Below are 21,701 nucleotides of genomic sequence, written 5' to 3'. Positions count from 1 at the left end.
CACAGCGTTGGTGTACGGTGCTTTTTCTGTAATATTTTGCTGTCTTTTCTTGGATTTTCTGTTTGCACATAGTCACTTTAAGATGTTTTCTTGTTCATGTTTTTGTTTTTTGTTTGTTGCGGTTGCACCCGATTCAAGAGCCGAATGGCTCACAGGGCTATACCTAATAAACTTGAACTATTGGAGGCCTTTCTGTAAGCGGCAGTGTAAGCAAGTTATTTCAGGGCTGCACCATTACCTGGGGCTTTTGCATGCGCACTATGCCACTGTACAACTTGTGCTGCGATCCAGCCCGAGAAAACACGTAGGAACTCTTGAAAGCAAGTGATACCGGAGTCAACGTGAAATGGGGTACGACCCATCGTGTGCCAAAATGCCCTCCTTATGACGTATGTGTAATGGGCGGAGCGTTCAAAACTTGAAATCGCACAATTAAGATGCTAGGCATCTGTGCAACAAATTTCTTCATAACATGACCAATAGCTAATAAACAAATGTTAAATTCCCTGGAACAAAGGGTGCTCTTTTACACATCTAAAAACAGATTATCTGGTCATATTATCCGAAACCTAAGACTAAGGCACCACTGAGTTGACAACAGCTGCATGGGGCTCAAAAGAAATATTCAGAGCGCTCGTGGGCTCCTCCGCACAAGCATTAGTGGATTTGTAGGAAAGCTGATGTCACCTCGAAAATCGAGAGGATGCACGATAAAAAAAACTATTAATAGAACGGCTGATACCGTAAAGATCAAATGCATCCGACTCTTCCAGACGTGCACGCACACAAGGCCCTCTCTCTCTCCCATTTTGGTCCTCCTTTGCACGTCTCCTATTCCAGTTCGGTGGAGGGGAAAATACTGTTCATATCGAATTCCCTTCCAATGATATGGAATCAACGATTTGTGTTTAGTTTGCTGTCCTGCCCCCCCATCCGCACCTCCGATTAGCACAGTTGGCTACGTACGGTGCGAAAGAAGTACAACATATATACACACACGATAACAATACATGTAACTCCTTTGTCAATTCGCTGCTTGCTAGAAGCCTCCCCCGCGCTGTGCAAGTCATGAGGGTTATTTCACCACACTTCAACAGGGCGATTTGGTCAAACCACATTGTGGCATATAAAAATGTACTCGGTGATGGCTTTGTGGATTGTGAGTCATAAATAATAAAGCAACACACAAAAACCGGTTTAACTACCAGAACATAGAGACAAGGTGAAGTCCATAAAATACTCCGAGCCATTTAGACAATTCCCAGCAGCATTTGTTTACACAGGCAAACTGTAGACCGAACTTGACTTTCTGAGTCTCATCTGCAAGCTGCATCTTGTTAAACAATTGCCACTAGATTACCTAGAGCTATTGGCAGTAGCCTTCCACATACACCAGGATGCCCAGTCATCACAGTCGAGTAAAAATACACAAATGTACTCAACCCAATAGAATAGTATGTGTGCAGTCATAAACAGATATATATATATTTTCTTAATGCAGAATAGATTATGTAACCAGGCGACTCAGAAATCAAGATTGCCAAGTTGGCACTGCTGAGATTCTTGGGGTTGATTCCGGGATCTCTAGGGAAGCAAGTTGGTGGTCTATGCTCAGTCCCCAACGAATGCACACAAACAACCATCACATTAAACTTGGCTCTGCAATTGATTTGGATGAAATCCACGGCTGAGACCTTAAAAATACGAGTTTTTTATTTGACTATCATACTTAGTAGCAGAGCAGGCAGGAAATTGTAGATCAGAGGTAACGTGAAGAAGCGATTTCAAAAGTGCCCCCGTCACATCTGCATCCATGGACCGTTGTCTAACATGGTGGGTTGCACTGCTCTGAGTGAGTTCCGAATGGATTCTTCGTCTAATGACATGACGCCGATGGCTGAATTGGGATGAAATTAGGAAGACAAAAAAAAAGCATGGAAATATGAAAACACTGTTCAGTGCTAAAAGATGCTCAACCACTAGGCAACTAAAATCCAAAGAGTTCACTCTGCAGCCAGCATTCCAAATGTTTTAATGGCTCGTTGCAGAATTCCTTACCGCAGCTATGCGACACAGGGTGAGAAGGCAACTGCTATCCTGATGCGTTTAAAACGAAAACACAACTCTCTTCATGACCTGCATTCCTGTCGAGTTTTCTCCGAGCGAAAACCGTGAGCAATGCTGCAAATGAACCCTAAACACACCATTTTTCTCTTCCATTCTCGTGGCACAAACTGACCCTTGTTAGCCAGACACATGTGTGACCCCCTGACCACGTGAAAAACAAAGGCTCCGGTTGAGCCTGGACAGATTTAGTCACGTACACATTCACGCCGGCTTCACGCTGAAAATCGCTCGGTGAAGCCGGGGTCTAACGTTTAAACTAATATGCTTCAGACTGCGTTGGCATGACTTTAGAAGTGCTGCTCCAACAAGTACAGCGATTGTGCCTCTTCAATGTTTATTTACATGAACAATATTAGCAGAAGCTGGTATTTAAACATGTGAATGCAACCTCAGATTTTTTTGTAATCTACTAAAGATTAAATTACATTCTTATTACAATTATATAAATTGTTCTTCTTGGTTCTTTCGGTAAAGTCACGTAGAAGGGAAGTAATAAAATAATAAAAATAAAACATAATAAAACAATTCTCACGACGTTTCGGCCACAACGCAAGCAGCCGTCCTCAGGCGCCTGAGGACGGCTGCTTGCGTTGTGGCCGAAACGTCGTGAGAATTGTTTTATTATGTTTTATTTTTATTATTTTATTACTTCCCTTCTACGTGACTTTACCGAAAGAACCAAGAAGATGAATCCCTGCAGTCACGAAAGCTTTAAATCGATATATAAAATTGCTACACGGCCTAACACACAAACACATATAGATCATTGTACTGGCTCAGAAAACCTAGCGGTTTTAACATTCTATGCATGTTTTTGTCTTGAAATTCACATCAATTGTTAACGACATGTACATCTGTCAACGTGTTTCTGGAAGTTGTGCATGGAGATATACACACTGCAAAGATGATGATTATGACAAAGGTGATACATTGTAAATTAAAACACCAAACACCACCATAAATTGACTGTTTTAAGCTTTAATCACACCAAGCATTAATTGTACGAGTTTTAAAACCAGGTGCGGCGCACGTTCGCATGGGTTGCGTTCGTATGGAGGTTCACAGGGCGAGAGGTCTAAATAGAACAATCCAGAAGGGTCAAAAGATGTGTGTTAAGCAGATTGTCAGAGGTAAAAGCGATATTAAGGAAGTTCTGGAAGGATGTTGGGAAAGAGGCACAAAAATACAGCTGCTTGATGACAAATGTGTATGTTGAACTTCTTTCGCACCGTACGTAGCCAACCGTGCTAATTGGAGGTGCAGCGGGGGGGGGGGGGGAACTAACTGAACACAAAAAGCAGTTCTCGCTATGCGAGATACAGTCTTAAAGGAAAGGGGTTCATACCATGGAATGAAGAACAAAGCACAATATCGGACAGGATGGAGCTTCAGCCACAGACCTGCAATTAGCAGAGTACCAGACAAGGAGAGCTCCTGAGTTTGCGGATATGCATGTACACCATGCCGTACCTGTGATTTGCCTCTCGCCGATACTTTTTAATGTTGGCAGCGTCGATGCTGTGCGAGAAATCTGGCAGGTTCATCTTCTCGTTGCACGTAGACATGTTTTTCAGCAGTTCTTTATCTGTTAATTGAAATTGCAAACAGGGGGAGCACAGCGATTTTGCTTGCGTGAATCAACTGAACAAGCAATGTAATGAGACCAATACAGTACAGCGCCGGCCTTTGGCATATTTAAACATCATAAAAAAATTATTGTGTAATCCTGAGTTATACACCATCGTACTCCCATTGTTTAGTATAGAGGAAAGACTTCTGCTGTTTGTGAGACTCCACGTTCAGCCACGCGGGTGGTTTATTTTGAATTTGCATCCCTGCCTCGAAACGCCAGATAATGAGTAAGCCGAAGCTCAGGAACTCATGTATCCATTTGGAGGGCATACGCTGCTTTCCGGCAGAAAATGTTCCACGACACGAGCTTCAAAAGCGGGGCCCCACTGTGCCCTTAGAGTGCCACAATCACGTGTTCATAATTTACAACGCGATTCCCCCCCCCCCCTGTAATGTCCCGCAAGCTGGTGCCGTTTTAATTAGTCAGCTACCATCCATTACACCACAGTCCAGTACTTTCACTTCAAAAAGCACCTATTCAACAATACTGCCTCGATGGTTATAAAGGGTGGGGTGGGGGGAAGCAATTAAAGCAACCATGACAGGTGTTGTTTTTTATGCAGGTGCAGATGTCCCCACAATATTGTGAAATTTTGGTAGGACATTATGTCATTAAGATTTAAGTATTTTTTTTCACCCTTCACAGTATGGAAAACACATCCATACACATGATGAAATGTTTTTGGTTGAAAATGTATATTCAATTTTTATCCCATTTAAGAAGATGTCAATTGGTATGCATACAACATTGTGAATATCCGTTTAGTGGCTAACAATATAAAACTAAGACCAATGCAACACAATCATAATCTAATACGCGGGGGTCTGAGTGTTCAGTGCACCCCTATGTATACACAAAACCCTAACTATACGAGCACATTCCCTCTGCAATATTAAAAGATTAAGTCCAGCATGCAAACTGTACAGACCCACTGCAATCGCTTTGCACACACCAAAATTAAAAGCAAGCAGATTTCACTCCAAAGAACTCATGAGATATTGATTTCGCCATATGGACTTGGTAGTCATTGGTGCTGAATGTGCCACCAACCAGAGAGCCCATGATTCGTGCTGGGCAGTCAACAGCTTCGTCCAGAAAAACAAAGTACGGCACAAAACTGTTCTCAAGATGGACTCGATTTTACGGCACATTTTAATTGTATTTAAAAAAAATAAGCCTTACGTAGCCACAACCTGTGATGTTTTCACGTTTTGTAAAAGCCCGTCTTGTCACACCCAAATTATATTTTAAAATGTGCTCGTCATTCGTATTACCCTAGGCTGCACTACGTACTTGAACAAGCAGTGCAGCGGCCACACAAACAAGGTGCATTACTGGATGAGCACACGTTAAATTCCCCACCCCATAGCACAAAGCCGCCTGCATTCCAAAATACACGACAGTGGACTTAAGAAGAACCTAAAAATGAAAACGAGTGTACAAATGAAAACTATGTGTCAAGGTATGGCACATTTTACTGATACGGCTTACATGAAAAACTTTGAAAACAACACTAATAAAATGCACATTACATAAAAAAAAATTAAACAGTAGAGCTTTCGATCGATAGGTTTTATTAGGATTTGTTTACAACTGCCAACCTACACACCCACAGATAGAGACCTATGTTGCACGTCCCTCTGGAATGATGACCTCACACTTGGGCTCCCGGGGAGGGCAGAGTCCACTGTTAAACCCGGCAGCAGACGTAGTGCAGAAAACATGCCCAGCAGGCAGGGTTTGGTATTCCGTCATTGCACACGACGCTGACAACTATTTTCCATGACCAGACCCACCAATGCCCTGTAATTAACGTTTAAAGCTGCATTACCATCCACTTCCAAGTACGTATTTAACTTTTACCAATACTAGGTAATCGCTCATTCCAGGTCATTCCATGTCCACACCCAATAATGTTTACAGGTGCACATGTGAATCCACTCGTGGACGAGGGCCTCTCCACACAATGCAGGCCGTAGGGGTTATTTTGACCTTAATATAACCACGCTGGTGAGTGTGGGTTGGTGAAGGCTGGGAGCATAGAAGTGCAATTCAAAAATTGATTTTGCTGCATGCCATCTGGTGCTCATCACATAGCCGCAAAGTCTAAAACAATATATTGTGCATGGTCACCTATCTCAATGCTATTCAGGTCTAAAACGACTTAGCTTTCAAGATCTAATGAGATTCACACTCAACAGCGTATTCAGGTGTTTAAATGTGCACGTACAAATACCATCACAGGGTGTACAAATGTCAACATGACATTTCACATCAAACATTTACATCAGAGGATTATGAAGGATTAAGTGTTGTTTTGGGAAGGACAAAAAACATTGTCAGAATTCTAAATAACTAAGCAATGTATCACCTTCATATATATGTCCCTCCACGTAACAAATAAAAGCATTTTTTTTACTTCCTGTAAACCACAAGACCTTTTGTCATATTATTTGTATTTATATATTGTCCACAAAGAAGCTTATTATTTTGTGAGGTTATGGAATCTAAACATTTACCCAGAGAATGTGCATTATTAAGGCATGTTTGTGCCATGAGGGGCACGTATTTAGTTCTATCTTTGTTTTGTTATTTAGTTCGAGTCTATAGATAATTTGAAGGTTTGTTATTGGCACCGTGGGTTTGGTATGAACCCCATGATCTGGGTTTGTTTCTTGACCACAGCTAACATCAGTTTAACACGTAGGCTTTCGCGACCAATATTATTCATAATAAACGTTTTTGGGTTAGATAGCGTTATTTTCTGCACTTTCTGAAAGGGTCCCAGTGCTCCCCAATTCAAGACCCAAAATAAAAAGCGCAGTGAAGTACGATCAACTACCACCCTGGCCGACATGGCGTGGGGAGGTCTTCATCCAGCTGCAGATTGACAAAGGACTTTGATAAATTGTCCCATTCCTTGCAACAGCTTCTTTACATCCACGTTGTCTTCTTTATAAATGAAAGCACATTTTCACCATTGTCTAATAATTAAATGTTCCACAGCTTTACTGGGAAGAATTGGGAGATAAAACCATTGAATCAGTAACATGTGGCTCAGAGACAAGAGACACACACTGACCACGATGAAACTAATAATTATTGAATGCGATTAAGAATTAACCAGATGGAGTTTGGATGACATGGAAAACATGCAGGCTGTGCTAAATACCATTATTAATTCCACCTCAATCACATGGCAATATCATAATCTTTCCCAAGAGCTGTCACACCGGTTCCAAAACCACAAGTGGTTTCCACCTGAACACTCATTCAGCAGATGCCACACTTGATGTGTCCATCTATGACAGCCCAGTGCACTATGACCCCACTCAAAGATAACTAGGGGTTATCACGTCGAAATGCCTGACCTTCTCAAGCCTCACGTAAAACAGACCTGTGAAATTAGCAAATCAAGAATCGCCCTGCGACCAAAACGGCCACGAAAGACCTGGGGAGCCTCAGCTTCTTCGTCGTCGTCTCTCCGGTCCAACCTATAAAGTATTTTCCCAATATTTTGCCAAATCTTGAGGAGTGCATTGTGGTGCTGCAGGGCATCTCAGGAGGTGACTCATGGTTTGCTTCGCCTAACAAGCACATTGTTCGGTTGTGCAGAAGCCACATGATGTCATTAGAGTTGCATCTGCCGAAACCCACTCTGTTTAGGCTCCAACATGTGAGCAATTTGGAATTGGAGCCAGATGCGAGCGCCTCACTGGGGATGATTCCTCGCCGGCTTCATTCAGCAGCCTCAGCTAATGTACTGCGAATCACCACCGTAAAACTGACCTACTCAGTGGCCAGAGTATTGTGTTCAAAGCCTGGCCCAGGATTTTGTATACAAAACTGCTGGATGCACAATTAAATACCGCAATGCGCAACCATAACCAGAACACATCATAAAACCGGAATCCCCTGCCGTCCTGTTCTGTCAAACATTCTGCCACCAAATATCCGCAGAGACATGCAAACTGCAAGGGGCGTTTTACACGTGTTCTTGTCAACGACAACCATCAACCGAGGCCCTAACGATGTACCTCGCTGCCGACGCAAGCCCCGATCTCCCGTCTGGGATTGCACACTGTCACCATCCTATAATCTCACCCAGAACCATGGAGAATGCAGGCTAACAGAGAGGAACAATGCGGAGATCCGGAATAAACACCTAATTTTAAACCCAAACATCGCATCACCTCGTCTTCTGACATTCCTCGTAGACACTGGCGTGACGGTCACCATCAACAGCATCGCAACATCAACACGCATCTCCTTAAAATGGAATATTAAAGACGAGTCACGATGCGACTGTGGCCTTGCAACCCAAACCATGGTCCATATAGAAAAACACTCAAGTCTGCGCTCCGTCATTGGAGGAAGAGTAAAACTACACAAACTCTCCTCTGAAGCCCTCTCGTTGAGAGGAGACCTCGACATTGGGGCATTTAGCTCATGAACATATTGCCATTTGCGATAAATAGAAGAGCGATATCGGAACCAGCCCTGGGCCCCAGTTTCCTTTACCAACCAACACTGATGTCGTGTGGCGTCCTTCATCCAAAAAAACCGAGTTTTTCATATTTTTCCAGGCTTCACCTTGGCATGTTACACTTGTTATTCATAACATCGTGGCCTTAATCGAATAACATATAACTGCTGACGTATCTGACAATGGTCCCTTGTAAAATAACTCTTATCGCAACCTGATTATCACCTGGTAACGTACGCGTATCGTGTTTGCGCTCACACGCCCCATACCATAAAGTTATATAGAGACTTTCCAACTACTCCATGAGCCATTCTTGGCGTGCGTTCGTGACGAGGCTAAAGGCAACTGTGCAATTATTGTGGCTCTGTTGTTACCGCCCTGATCAAAAGTCTAAGACCTCTTTCGTTATCGTTCCGCAATTGTGTTTTGAGACGCAGTCAGACTGACAGCGCCTGCGATTGTTGCCTTAAGGCTCATAGTAGTGGGACTCTGCCTCTGGACTTTGCTGTAAGGTTGTTAAGACTCGCCCGAATGCGTCGCTGCCTGGGGGGTGAGTTGTGAAGGTTTCGATCGTTTTTTAAAAGTCAACAACAACGTTCACGTGCCAATGTCAGGGGGCCTTGGGGGCCCTAACTACAAAGAACTCGACGGGACCCAGCAGGCCCGTGCACATGGCATCGGCGTCTCCAGCCTACTCTTAAAGCTGACACATCATTCGACACTGTAACGTGAAGTAGTGTTTTTGTTTTTAATCGGTAACAATTAACTAGTCACCAGAATCTGCGTGACGAGACGACCTCCAGATTTGAATCACGCACAAAGTCCCCCCTCCCACCCTACACCATAAAGATACCGCGATTACATTTCACAACACGGACGCGCGCCAGCCGCGTTCCATTGGCTGCGCGACTCACCACGTGACGCCGCCCAGCCAACAAGAAGCGCAACAAACAGACGAGGTCGCCTATGCGGGCTGCGAAATCTAAAGCCGACCGTTAAAACAAAATGAGCCCAACGCGCGCGCTTTTGCGAGCGACAGAGGCGCAGATCGACGGCGGCGAGGAGAAGCCGCGGCTTCGTTGCGCTCGACGAAAAGTTAAACAACAACAAAACAACACCGCGCGTCCCGCTCACCGCTCGACGCCGAGTCCTGTCCCCCTTATGAGGAGCTGTCAGTTGCACGGCTTCTTTTTGGCAGTTCCGCTCGGGGTTTGTCGGGGCAGTGGCGGTGAGGGGGGCAGTGGTGGCGGCGTCGTTGGGAAACAAAGAAACCCTCGTGGGGAAATCGAGAACGCCGCAGAACGACGTTTACGGCGAACCGGTTGCGCAGGGATGGCGTCACTCTGCGTTTTGGTGGCGCGTTGACGTTTGACGTTGGGGGGGGGGGTTGTGGAGCAGTGACGTCACTTGTCGTCTGGCAGTGACGTCACTGCGTCACTTCGTGTTTTGTGGAGAGTTGTCGACGCTAGGGGCTTGTGGAGCAGTGACGTCACTGCACTGGTTTGGAGACGAGTGGCGCGTCTCTCGCGCGTGAGGCATGACGTCACTCGTACGGCAGTGGTGTCACGGCATCCGGTTGAGCAGTGATTGCGTCACTCAATGTTGAGTGAAGCGTTGATATTAGGGTTGTGGAGCAGTGACGTCACTGCACTGGTTTGGAGACGAGTGGCGCGTCTCTCGCGCGTGAGGCTCGACGTTACTCGTACGGCAGTGACGTCACGGTCAGCTTGTGGGCGATTTCACTTTGTAACAAAAAAAAATTGTTCCTGGGTAGTAAGTGTTATTTCCTAATTGCTTATGCCTCAAAAGTACATACAATGGCTATTATTCCCCACACATTTTACTTTTGTGACCAAGACAGTGATATTTAGAAAAAGCAAAGTTTGTGGGGAATAATAGCCATTTTCTATACTTTTTAGGCATAAGCAATTAAAAAATAACACTTAGTACCCAGGAACAAAAATTGTGTTACACATTGTGATTTTTCACACTCGTGTGGAGGCAGTGGCGTTACTCCCTCAGGAATTAAAATGTCAATCTCTTTGGTGCGTCACAGGGGAGAGGAGGGGGGGTACATGACGTCACTTGTGTGGAACAGTGACATCCCTTGTGGAGGAGTTGCGTCACTCCCTGCAGTGTGGGAGCAAGACGAATTCTTGTTTCTTACTGGTAGGAAACCTCCTGGTTACACCAGCCCACAGGGGATTATTGTGTCCGTCGTGCAACCCCATTTGTGCAGACGTTCAAGGGCGTGGGTTTTCTCCGGTGGAACAAACATCTCGGTGCAAGGGGCACTCCTGTAAAAAAAACACATTCCTGCGGAGGGAGCTGGTAGGAACGTCGGGTTGCTCGGTCAACGGCCAGGGTCAACGGCCAGGGCGTGGTGTATTCCGCAAATATGCCCGGCTGTGAGGGCGGGCACAAGCCGGCGTGAGTAGGTTAAACGTTGAGTTTTATAAGGGCACCACGGGGTGACCAGCCCCTCCCCACCCAGCTCCACCCTCCCCACCCAGCCCCTCCCCACCCTCCCCACCCAGCCCCTCCCCATCCTCCCCTCTCCACCCAGCCCCAACCCTCCCATTTTTGGATTCACGACGGACGGACGGACACAATAATCCCCTGTGGGCTGGTGGAACCAGGTGGTTCCTACCAGTATGAAGATCTGATTCTCATATCCAAACCGCGCATCGAATGGGATGTTACGCAGCACTGCCATCTGCTGGCCACCTCAGCTATAAGCCCTTATACAAGCCTTGTGGTTATCCCAAGTTCTGTACTGGACAGTCCTCAAGTGATTCCTTGGTAAATGATCATTGATATGGTGCTCATCTCATATTTTTTGACAGCCCTGCAGAGCCAGTGGTGGAAATTCCACATTAATATGGTGGGGGTCGAGTTTTTCCATAGGACGACCACTGTTGACCTATCCACAAAGCGGTACAGTACTTGTTCTAAGTCAACCCCCAGCCAGGATTTAAACTCGCAACCTTGCAATTGCAAGCCGTTCACTCAACCACTGAGATTCTAAGGCAGTGTTTTTTCACTCATTCTCAGAGGGAGGCCACATTCTCCGATAAGACATTATCAGTGTGAGGGCCGCCACACATTTGAAACCATTGGGGTTTGGCAGCACAATGACGGGCGGTGTTGTCACTTGTGTATTGTCAGGGGCCGCACTAAAGGCCATCAAGGGCAACCAGTGGCCCACGGGCCTTGCAATAAAGAACACTGCTCGAAGGTCTGACAAAAACAACACATTTATCAACAACACTGCCTGCGATATATATAACAGGCAATGTTTTGGACATTAGTCTAAGTCTGACAATATCGGGCACAATGAAGGTAATTTAATCACAGGCGTTTGAGACCATATCGGTGACGTTCTCACGTCAAAAAAATTTGTATTTCAATGGAGACCTGGTTTCAAATATAATAACACGTTGAAATGTAAATAATAAATTACGACAGTGTGACACTTCGTAAGAATCATGACAGTAACATTGGTGGGAAATCTCAGGCATTCGCAACATTTATTGAAATGACACGTAGGTTATTTTTTTAAGGACACGGCACTGCGGAATAGGGACGAGCCAAGATGAAAAAAACAGCCAAGACCATTTGGTGGACGTATTGCGTTCACAGAGAACGCGGCAACTGGGCACGCAGAAACGGAACAAATCTTTTCGACAGAAAGGCATTCGCTTTTAAGTGCACTTAAAATGTTTGAAACCTACTACCTTAAAAATATTATCATTTTTAAGAGTTCCGTACACAACGACACTTCATTAACATCGTGTAAAATTGCTTGCAAGCTGCCTACAAATGGATACTATTAAGCCAGAATCTCGCAAGTGGGCATGAACGCAGGCCACCCTTCACTTTTTTCCCCAAGGCAGATAAATTAATCAACGGAATGAATAGAAAATGTCATAAAACTACAGTATGTCCAAATATGCGGTCGCCATCTCCTTAATGCATGCACATGCAAGCTAGTTATTAGCTTTATCACGGGAGCTACGCGACTGACCACAATTATATCTAAGCCGCAATTATAAAGGAACCGAGCTCTGCAGCGTGTTTTCCGGTCGCACACCGTGTGTTGTTCGGCGTGCAGTGGACATTCAGATCCTGAAGAAGCTCCCAAACGTTGGACATCATGCCGAACAGCACGAAAACACACCGGACAGCTGAACATTACAACAGTGAACACCTACGCAGCAGTACAATTTAGAGTTACCTTGCCGTATGTCCAATGTGGATTTTGGCCTTTGAAATAAAAATAAGAAACAACGTGAAAATGTGAGTGTTGCATTCTTAAGGTGTTCGTCAAATACCGTAAAGCACAATGACTATTTCAATGGATATTAGCCGCTTTGATGTATGGGTCAGAAACACAGACATCGACTTAGAAAATGGAGCAAAAGCTGAGCAGTTAACAAAAAGACCGCGTGTGGAATTAAACTAAAGAGGACACGTGAATTGGGGAACGGAGACATCAAATGGAGTGTTAATGAAAGTGGGCTTTTGGCAGAACACATTGCAATAAAGGATAGAAGAGACTGGTGATGGGAATGGCAGCTAAAGGGGGTAAAAAACAAACGCACACGAGAGGATGACTACCACAGAGAAGGATTGATGAGATCGGTTCACGTGGAGGCGTGCGATGGATTTTGGCATGAGGGATGACTTTCCTTCATCCAGCAGTGGATAGACAATGGCTCATGATGATGAAAATAAATCACGTCTCCTTTCCTAATGACACTTTGCTAGCTGAAGGGATGTGATTTAATAATGATTCTTACCTTTTGAAAATCGCGTGCAATTACACAAATGTACAACACTTCTGCAATCCCTAAGGGGGTCATGCCTCAGTTTGGTCTCGTTTATATGCAACATTTATACATATACAGTATTGCATTTAGTTTAGAATGCAGTGACCCAGCTACATTAAATTTGGTATTCTGATACAGATAATGCCCTGTTCCTTCTGGACACAGTTCAACGCAAAACCAGGAGGGAGCAGTGGCGTGGTGGTTACCGCACCGCTTGTATAAACCCGGCGACCTGAGTTTGATTTCCGGCCAGTCAACATCGAACCTGGTCCTGGCTCCCACCTCACCACATCTTCACCAACCCACAGTGTGAGCAGTGTGGTGAAGCATGTTCAAGAATCCCATGACCAAACCAGGTGTAGGGGAGGTCCTCACCCAGCAGAGGGTTGACAGAGGGCTGTTATTATGTGAACTTGTGTCACGAATTCCATTCAAATGAAATGTATTGAATTAATATTCGTATTTCATTATTACTTTATCATGTAAAACAACTGGCCACCTGCGGCCCAGGGCTAGATTCATGGAGGGGAAGGGGGGGGGGCTGAGGGGGTGCAAACGGGCCAAAAACGCCAGATGAGGCCCATAAAAATACATGACATTTTCTGAAGATGTTTTTGTTGGTTCGGGCTTTTGTCTGTCTTCATGTTGGAGGCAGGGGAGTAGATAGCAGGCAAAGGGGTGTACCAGAAGTCAAGGTACCTCAATCCGGCCCTGCCATGGCCAACACCAAATTTGTTCCATGGGCGAATTGTCAAACAGCTTTCGCCGCAGAATACCTACCATATGTGGAGATGGTCGAATCCACAAGCGTGAAACATCACCACCGTAGCCAAGGCCACTCAGCGTCCGCTTCGTTCATCGGCTGCCCTGGAGGCCCTCGCCAGCGGCGGGCGGCTTTCGGTGGACAGGGATGGCTGGCAGGACGCGCCGCGTGGAGCGGAGGGGCTCTCCGAGTGCCGACAGCGAACCGGTCGGTGGGAGCCACGGGTGGCTCAGCTCCGAGGAGGCAGTCATGGGCGCTAGCAGAGTCAGCCTGGCCAGGCCCACGTCCAACCCTGGGTAGGAGTTTGGCATGGCCTTGCCGAGACCCGAGTCCGATTGGCTGTGCCTCATGCTCGCGCCGTCCAGCTTCAGCCCCCCGGAGCTGAGCCTCGTTAGGTTGGAGTCTGAGCTGAGCACGGGCTTGAGCTGGCTTGGGCCGCCCTCAGCTTTTAACCCAAGCCCGAGATGGCTGAAGCAGGCCTCGGCGGCGTTCCCCACACCGCTCAGCCTGCTCAGGCAAGGGTCAAAGTGAGGCGTGGGGTTGAGTCTGCCGAAGCCCGATTCGTGGTCCGGCAGAGGGCCGAGCACTAGCTTGTTTGGATTGACGGCCACGGGCGAGGGAGGCCTTTGGCAGGCATTGGTACTGGCAGCGCCCGCCCTCGCATGGCCCAGGGCATCGGGGAAGGACCACGAGGAGGAGGAGGAGACGTAGGAGGGCGTGAGGGGCAGTGAAGGCGACTTGGTGATCCCGGGCAGCTTGGCCTCGAGAGGAGCTTTGCACAAAACAGAGCGGGACGATCGTTTGAAAACGTTGCGTAAACTCAGTGAGCAATTGAAACAGATTCCTACGCCGAGTTTAACATTCATATATGCACATCTCCTGTTGCCCTTTTGAGAATCACTTTTTTGTTTGCAGTAGAGTCCCGATGAAAACAATAAGCGCATATATCTTTGTAAAATAAAGCCTCACTGCACGTAGGTTGTAGACTAGACGTTCTATTGTTTATAAATCGAGTGTCAAATACTCATTTTCATTCAGGGGTGGAGTAGCGGCTATCATCAGTGCCAAGTCATATGAGAGAATGATAAATTGGCAAACCAGATAATCTTCCCACCGATAATCAAGGGTTGGTTGTACATGCAACCTTTCTATTAAAAAACCCCAATTGTTTCAAGTTTTTAAAAGGTCATCTATCTCTCTACATTTATATGATGCTGCTTAGGATGTTAGGCCAGGTCTAAGGCCATTTACTTTTGGAAAGTAGGCTTCCTGGAAGAGTTGATAAGCTTCGTCGAGGCAGCATGGATTCCTTTGATTGTCCTTTGGGCTGTACCTGAGGGTCCGGGTCTCCTGTGAACACACGTCATCCACAAAGACGATATCGTGCATCCAACACCCCGTGACATTTCTCCACAGCAACGAGCACAGAGACTACAAATGCCCCTTGAACTACAAGGCCACCACACTTTTAAAATCAGCACACTCAGATGATCAATTACAACCTGTGCTGGGTGGGTACAGGGCTGGCAGGTACGCAGGCAGGTAAGAGTACGACGGTTTCCTGCTCCCGTTCAGGAGGGGCGGCGGCTGCGTTGGCGGCGGCGGCGGTGGCGCATTGCTGCTGCTGGGGGCTCCGCGTCTCCCCGGCCTTGCCCAGCTCAGCTCCCTGGGCCCCTCCGTAGCCCCCGTGCCCAGACGCGCGGCCTTCCCGTCAAACAGATCGTGCTCGCTCCGGCTCTTCCGCGAGCACGTGCCGAGCAGCAGCCGCCCCGCCACCGCCGCGGTCGTGGCGGTGGCCGCGGCGGCCGCCGCCGCCGAGCTTCCAGTGAGGGCGCCGAACCGGGCCGCCTGCCCGTCGCATTGCTCCGCTGCCACGGCCAGCGACGATGGCGTGGCGGTGGCCGCGGTGCCGCCGCCCGCCGCACCGGACCCGTGCGTCGGCAAGGAGCTGCCGAGCGTGATGGGGGGCAGGCTGCGCGTGCGAGCGGGGAAGGTGCCCCTCGCCGTGATGAAGGAGCCGAGCACGAGCCGCCCCTGCGCCCCGCACTGCTTTCCCCAGTTGGGGCAGGCGGCCACGTGAGCTCTCGCTTGCGTGTTCACGCTCGTGTCCTCGCGCGTGCCCTCGCGCGTGCCCTCGTGCGCGGCCGCAAGCGCGCTCGTGCCGTCCGGCGGGTCCTTTCGTGCTCCTCCGTCGAAGGTGGCGATGATTTCGTCGACCTCGAAGGTTTCGTTGCGAGCGAGCAGGCGCGCGTCCGGCGCGTCCGGCACGTCGCCGCCACCGCCGCCACCGCCCCCACCACCACCGCCGTCACCGCGCTCCACATCCTTCTCCTTCTTGCTCCCGCGGCTCCGCGAGAAGATCTTGTTGAGCACTCGGAAGCGGCCGTCGCGACGCTGCTCGCACGCCTCCCGCGACGGCGTGGCGATAGCCACCAACTCGGCCCTGTGGCGCCGTGCACGCAGAGAGCAAAGTGTCGCCTCACAAATTTGTACAGTGGGTCGACGACGAGGCGTAAATGTCCACGTTGATTTAGGCGAATGAACCAAACGAGAGAGGTGGTGCAAGGAAGTATTGGAATATATGCTGCCAAAGACAGATGTCAGAAAGCACTGTGTAATCCATGCGTAGGAATGCTCACTCCTGCAATTGAGACGGGCAAAACAAATTTGAAAAGCAGGGTGTACTGGATACCTGTTACAGAAGGATACAGCCTCTAAGCTGGACCCGAAGAGTGACCAAATAGAGAAGAAAAAAGGTTGCACATAGAAGAAGACCTGATGCAGGCTGTGATGCGAAGGAAACTATCAGTACTGTATTTGGACACACATGTAGGATGGACAACAACAGGAACACTAAAAGTTTGTTGCTCAGAAGAGTTGAAGGAACCGTAAAGAGGAAGCCCCTACAGAAAATGGCTTGACGACGACAGAAGAGATTGGTGCGAGAAAGACGCGGCACTACTCGAGACTATTGGCAGAAGACAGGGGAGAAGGTGGAAACGAATGCCAAAATGTGCAGTGGAGACCTTCGGGCTATCTGCCCATGGATCGTGACGATGATGAGGGCGTATTAGACACCCGGTACAAATGGCATAGACGTTACAAGCGAGACAGCCAAAACACACAAGGCGGACAGCACAATATGAGGTAGGCCGGACACACGAGACAAAGACGGGCAGTTCAAAGGAAATAGACACTCCGGACGACGTAGGAGAGCAGGTCGGCCGTGGGGCCCGATGGCTTTGTGCCCGCGCGCACCTGGGCTGCGTCGAGAGTAGCTTGACGCATTCCGAATGGTTGCAGTGCACGGCGTAGGAGAGCGGCGTGTTCTCGCTGATGTCACTCGGGCTGGGGTCCACACCCAGCGCCAGCAGCACCTCCACGCAGCTCTCTCGGCCAGCCGCCGCGGCCCAGTGCAGAGGGGTCCTGTGGTGGGAGGGGTGGGGCGGCAGGGTGTGCGCCCCGCAAAGCACGAAATCTATTCAACTATATTTTATTTTCTTGGTTCTTTCGGTAAAGTCACGTAGAAGGGAAATAATAAAATAATAAAAATTAAACATAATAAAATAATTCTCACGACGTTTCGGCCACAACGCAAGCAGCCGTCCTGCGTTGTGGCCGAAACGTCGTGAGAATTATTTTATTATGTTTTATTTTTATTATTTTATTATTTCCCTTCTATGTGACTTTAACGAAAGAACCAAGAAGATGAATCCCTGCAGTCACGAAAGCTTTAAATTGAAATTTATATTTTATTTATTTTACCAGGTAAGACCCACGCACAAGCATAATAAAAAAAAACAGCTCGTTTTCCAGAAGCACCTTGGCCACAAATGATAGCTCAACGAATTGGCTTATCGCGTGGAAATTTCTAGCGGCAGCCAAATAAACTAAACGCAGGTTGATTCTAAATGTGGAGGGAAACACCGGAGGGCCCAGAGAAAAATCCACGCGGGGAGAGAGGCACGCAAACTCCAAATAAGCAGCAGGCATCAGGGTCGGAATCGAAGCCACGACCTCCTGCACACCAGGCGAGGGAGTTAACATCTCCTAGCCAATGTGATGATCATGAGAGAGAGAGACACGCAAACTCCAAATATGCAGTAGCAGGCATCAGGGTCGGAATCGAAGCCACGACCTCCTGCACACCAGGCGAGGGAGTTAACATCTCCTAGCCAATGTGATGATGATGTGAGAGAGAGGCACGCAAACTCCAAATAAGCAGCAGGCATCAGGGTCGGAATCGAAGCCACGACCTCCTGCACACTAGGCGAGGGAGTTAACATCTCCTAGCCACCGTTGCTGGCTCGCCACGTGTTGCGTGGCTGTCGAACCGCGACGTTTACGACGGCGTGCGGAAGGTTCTGTCGCGCGGTTTAATCGTTCACCTTCGCGAAATTATTTTATTTTCTTGGCTTCTCATTTAGATGTGCCATTTTTGGATGCCATGCAGACGCACTAAGAAATGATCTGCATTGGCTTTTGTTTAATTGCGAGCTCCAGGTGTGGCCTTTATGGAACAAATTTGAAGAACACCAGCGTAATCAAAATTACTCTTTCAGCCGAGGCTTCTTCTTATAAATTGTATAGACCCATCTGTTGTTTATCACGTCAGCGGCCACAGGCCTATTTCCACCTCATTTCCACCTCATTTCCCAGCCCTTTCACAATCATCAGCTTCACGCGTATAATTGCCGCTGGTTAGCAACACAGGAGAACATTAATTTCTCAATAAAATTTAAGGAAAATTTCTCACTGAAAAAATAATCGCCTTGTTTCTTTGAACGTTGATGAAACTAGGCATTCCAATTTTTACGGAAATTACCGGGATAAAGAAAATGATCCCCTCGTCACAACATCTGCAATCAATTCTTCCCGCTTGTCTCTAGGCAACCGGGATTCTTCTATGTTGAGGTTTTTTTGTCAATTCTCCAAACGGTGTGAGCCACGGGGAAGGAAGGCAGATTTGGTAAAACCTGAGGAGGGCTCCTTTTCCTAAACAGATCTGAGTCCCGACGAGTAGTCTGTGAGTCACTGCCATTCCCGCTCGTACAATAAGCAGCTTAATCACTCACCCACTTACCCATTCATTTCGCACCTCTGATTCACGCGGTTAGCTTTTGTACAATGCGAAAGAAGTTCAACATACATAAACCATTTGCTCACCCACCTAATAATGAATCTGCTAATACACTCACGCATTCACCTAGTCATCCACTCACCCACTCACCAACTCTGTTTCGCCGTTTATCCACTCCCTCACTCATCCGCTCACCCCATCTTATGCATTTGTCTGCTCACCCACTCATCTACTCACCCGTTCACCAGCTCACTCATCTGTTTCGCCATTTATCCACTCGCTCGCTGACTCAACCCACTCACCCACTCACAGTCAACCCGCTCATCTCCAGTCAACCCACTCACCCGCTCACAAAATCAACCCGCTCACCCACTCACAGTCAATCCGCTCACCCACTCAACCGACTCACTCCAACTCACCCCATCTCACCCACTCATCCACCCACTCGCTCACCCACTCATCCACCCACCCACTCGCTCACCTACTCATCCACCCACTCGCTCACCCACTCATCCACCCACTCGCTCACCCACTCATCCACCCACCCACTCGCTCACCCACTCATCCACCCACTCGCTCACCCACTCATCCACCCACCCACTCGCTCACCCACTCATCCACCCACTCACTCACACACTCATCCACCCACTCGCTCACCCACTCATCCACCCACTCGCTCACCCACTCATCCACCCACTCACTCACCCACTCATCCACCCACCCACTCGCTCACCCACTAATCCATCCACCCACTCGCTCACCCACTCATCCATCCACCCACTCGCTCACCCACTCATCCACCCACTCGCTCACCCACTCATCCACCCACTCGCTCACCCACTCATCCACCCGGCGCGCCTCCCTCCCTCCCCTCCCATCCCGCCCGCTCCCCCGCTACCAACCTATCGTCGACGTCGAGGGCCTGCAGGTTGCACTCGGGGACGCGCGCGAGCAGCGCGATGATGGCCGCGTGTCCGGCGGCGGCGGCGACGTGGACGCACGTCTTCCCGTTCTCGTCGTCGTAGTTCACGACGGAGGGGCCCAGCCGGTGCTGCAGCATCAGCTCGCACGCCCGTTCGCCGCCGTTCTGAGCGCACCGCGCGCGGGCGAGGGTGAGAAGCGCGCAAAGTCCGGCACAACAACAACAACAAAAACCTCGCGTGAAATGTCCCCCTTTGCAAAGCTCTTCTCCGACTCGGGTTTAAGATGTTCACGAGGTTAGCATCGTCCGTCTGTCCGAAATGAAGCGGGGGGTGGGGGGTTGGAGGTGCCTGCATGGGGCACGGTAACTCCCCACCAAGACGATCCAACAAGGACGAACCTGTGACCTAGAGTGCTGCTCATATTAGGGATTCACCCAAACTCTAAAACTGGCCAAATTGATCCAGACCAGAGCAAAAAACAACGGCGCTTTTAAACCATGCACAAGCGCTAACAAGCTACCCATGACAAATTAAATTCTTCCAAAGACAAACGGAAGTTGGAAAGCACGATATAGTCCTTTGGTAAGAATAATTTTCACAAACTGCTTTTTGTTTCCAAGAGGACGTGAAATACGAGAAATCGAGATAATCGGAAGTGGATCTGCGCACCGCTGTTTTTATTGTATAAAAAGTAGCTGACCGCATGAACAAGCGCAAATTTTTACGAAAACACCAAACTCATAAAGAGGGTGCCACTGCTCGGAATGTCAGTTGATTAGACTTTATCGAAAAAACAACTCACCAAAAATGTGCCTGATCTTGTCAGTATGCTTAAGCCTGGTTAGTACTTATACCGGTGACCATCTGGGCTTGCCAGATGTTGTAAGCATGGGGCAGCGATGTTTGGCCAGGAGATTTACAGTTCTGAGTATTACCCCCTCGCACACCTGCGGTGGATTTCCTCAGGTTTTTTTCCGGTTTCCTTCCACAAATATCCAAACACTCATCACCGGTCTTGTCCAAACATCCCAACGTAGTCAAACGCTTCAGAAAACGAGTACTTGTAGACTCAGCGAGGCTATCCTCGGTATATATAGAAAAAATATATATTAAAAAAAAAGGCAATGTATTTTTTTCGTCAGCAGGCACCGCAAAGACGGCAATCCCCGCGCAACCACGCGGCAGGCCACGCTCCGTCGCGCAAAAGCGCCACATCCTGGCAGCCGCCCTAACCCGGCAGTTGCCACGGCAGCACCTGTATCGACCCGAACCTGCCCGCCACCTGGCCCCGTAATCTACTCCCCAGAGCTGAGGGCAGGCCGTCTGGTTGTTTACTGTTCGTCTGCCTGCCGTGGGCCGGTCGGTAGGGTAGCCGCCTGTCCTGGTTTTCCCAGGATCGTCCTCCCTCTCTCTTTTAGGTACAGCTATCCTGGGAAATCTCTTAAGTCTTTCCAGGGATATAAAGAGTCCCGGCGTTTTGTCAGATGCGTCGCAGTACACCGCTCAAGACGATGCATTTAAACGTGGCCCTCTCGTCTTCTGGTATCATGAGTCTCGTGACAAAATTTTCTAAATGAGTCATGCTGTTGCAACACGATGTTGGAGAAGTAAAAGTTTGGATGGTTACAAAAGATGGCTCTACTCATCAGCTTTCAGGAAGGGTATGTTGTGTTCATCGAATGGTCAATAATTTAGAATTTTCAAGAGAAAATCTGGACAGCGTAACTGAAAATTATGAAAATGGGCACATGAATTTCGAAAAAATATTTTAATAATTTATATTTTCTTGCCATGACATGTCCGGGTTTTTTATACCTCAGAGGTGGCAACCCTCCTGGTTGGCCATGCCTGATCTGT

At 48.1% G+C, this 21,701-nt stretch overlaps 2 protein-coding genes across 5 annotated transcripts in view; both read right to left on the bottom strand.

Annotated features, from left to right (window-relative positions):
* LOC144931482 (cytosolic purine 5'-nucleotidase-like) overlaps nucleotides 1–9,619 on the bottom strand; it is a 47,143-nt gene extending 37,524 nt beyond the window's left edge. Inside the window, exons 1-2 of one of the 3 annotated variants that reach the window (XM_078855348.1) lie at nucleotides 9,381–9,619; nucleotides 3,598–3,712 (exon numbers count right to left, since the gene is read on the bottom strand). In XM_078855348.1, coding sequence (XP_078711474.1) covers nucleotides 3,598–3,692 — 95 coding nt within the window. In that variant the 5' untranslated portion in view covers nucleotides 3,693–3,712; nucleotides 9,381–9,619. Of the gene's footprint in view, nucleotides 1–1,729; nucleotides 1,876–3,597; nucleotides 3,713–9,380 lie in introns of those variants that run through there. The other 2 variants (XM_078855350.1, XM_078855349.1) reach the window with 2 other exon arrangements.
* A 2,131-nt stretch (nucleotides 9,620–11,750) lies between these two features.
* ANKRD55 (ankyrin repeat domain 55) overlaps nucleotides 11,751–21,701 on the bottom strand; it is a 28,204-nt gene continuing 18,253 nt past the window's right edge. For both annotated transcript variants that reach the window (XM_078855344.1, XM_078855345.1), the window contains exons 7-11: nucleotides 19,824–20,008; nucleotides 17,100–17,267; nucleotides 15,344–16,284; nucleotides 15,093–15,191; nucleotides 11,751–14,613 (exon numbers count right to left, since the gene is read on the bottom strand). In XM_078855344.1, the coding sequence (XP_078711470.1) occupies nucleotides 13,934–14,613; nucleotides 15,093–15,191; nucleotides 15,344–16,284; nucleotides 17,100–17,267; nucleotides 19,824–20,008 (2,073 nt within the window). In that variant the 3' untranslated portion in view covers nucleotides 11,751–13,933. The remainder of the gene's footprint in view (nucleotides 14,614–15,092; nucleotides 15,192–15,343; nucleotides 16,285–17,099; nucleotides 17,268–19,823; nucleotides 20,009–21,701) is intronic.

Source organism: Lampetra fluviatilis, chromosome 4 (genome assembly GCF_964198595.1).
Source record: "Lampetra fluviatilis chromosome 4, kcLamFluv1.1, whole genome shotgun sequence".
Lineage (NCBI taxonomy): Eukaryota > Metazoa > Chordata > Hyperoartia > Petromyzontiformes > Petromyzontidae > Lampetra > Lampetra fluviatilis.
This window is presented reverse-complemented; position numbering and strand designations above follow the sequence as displayed.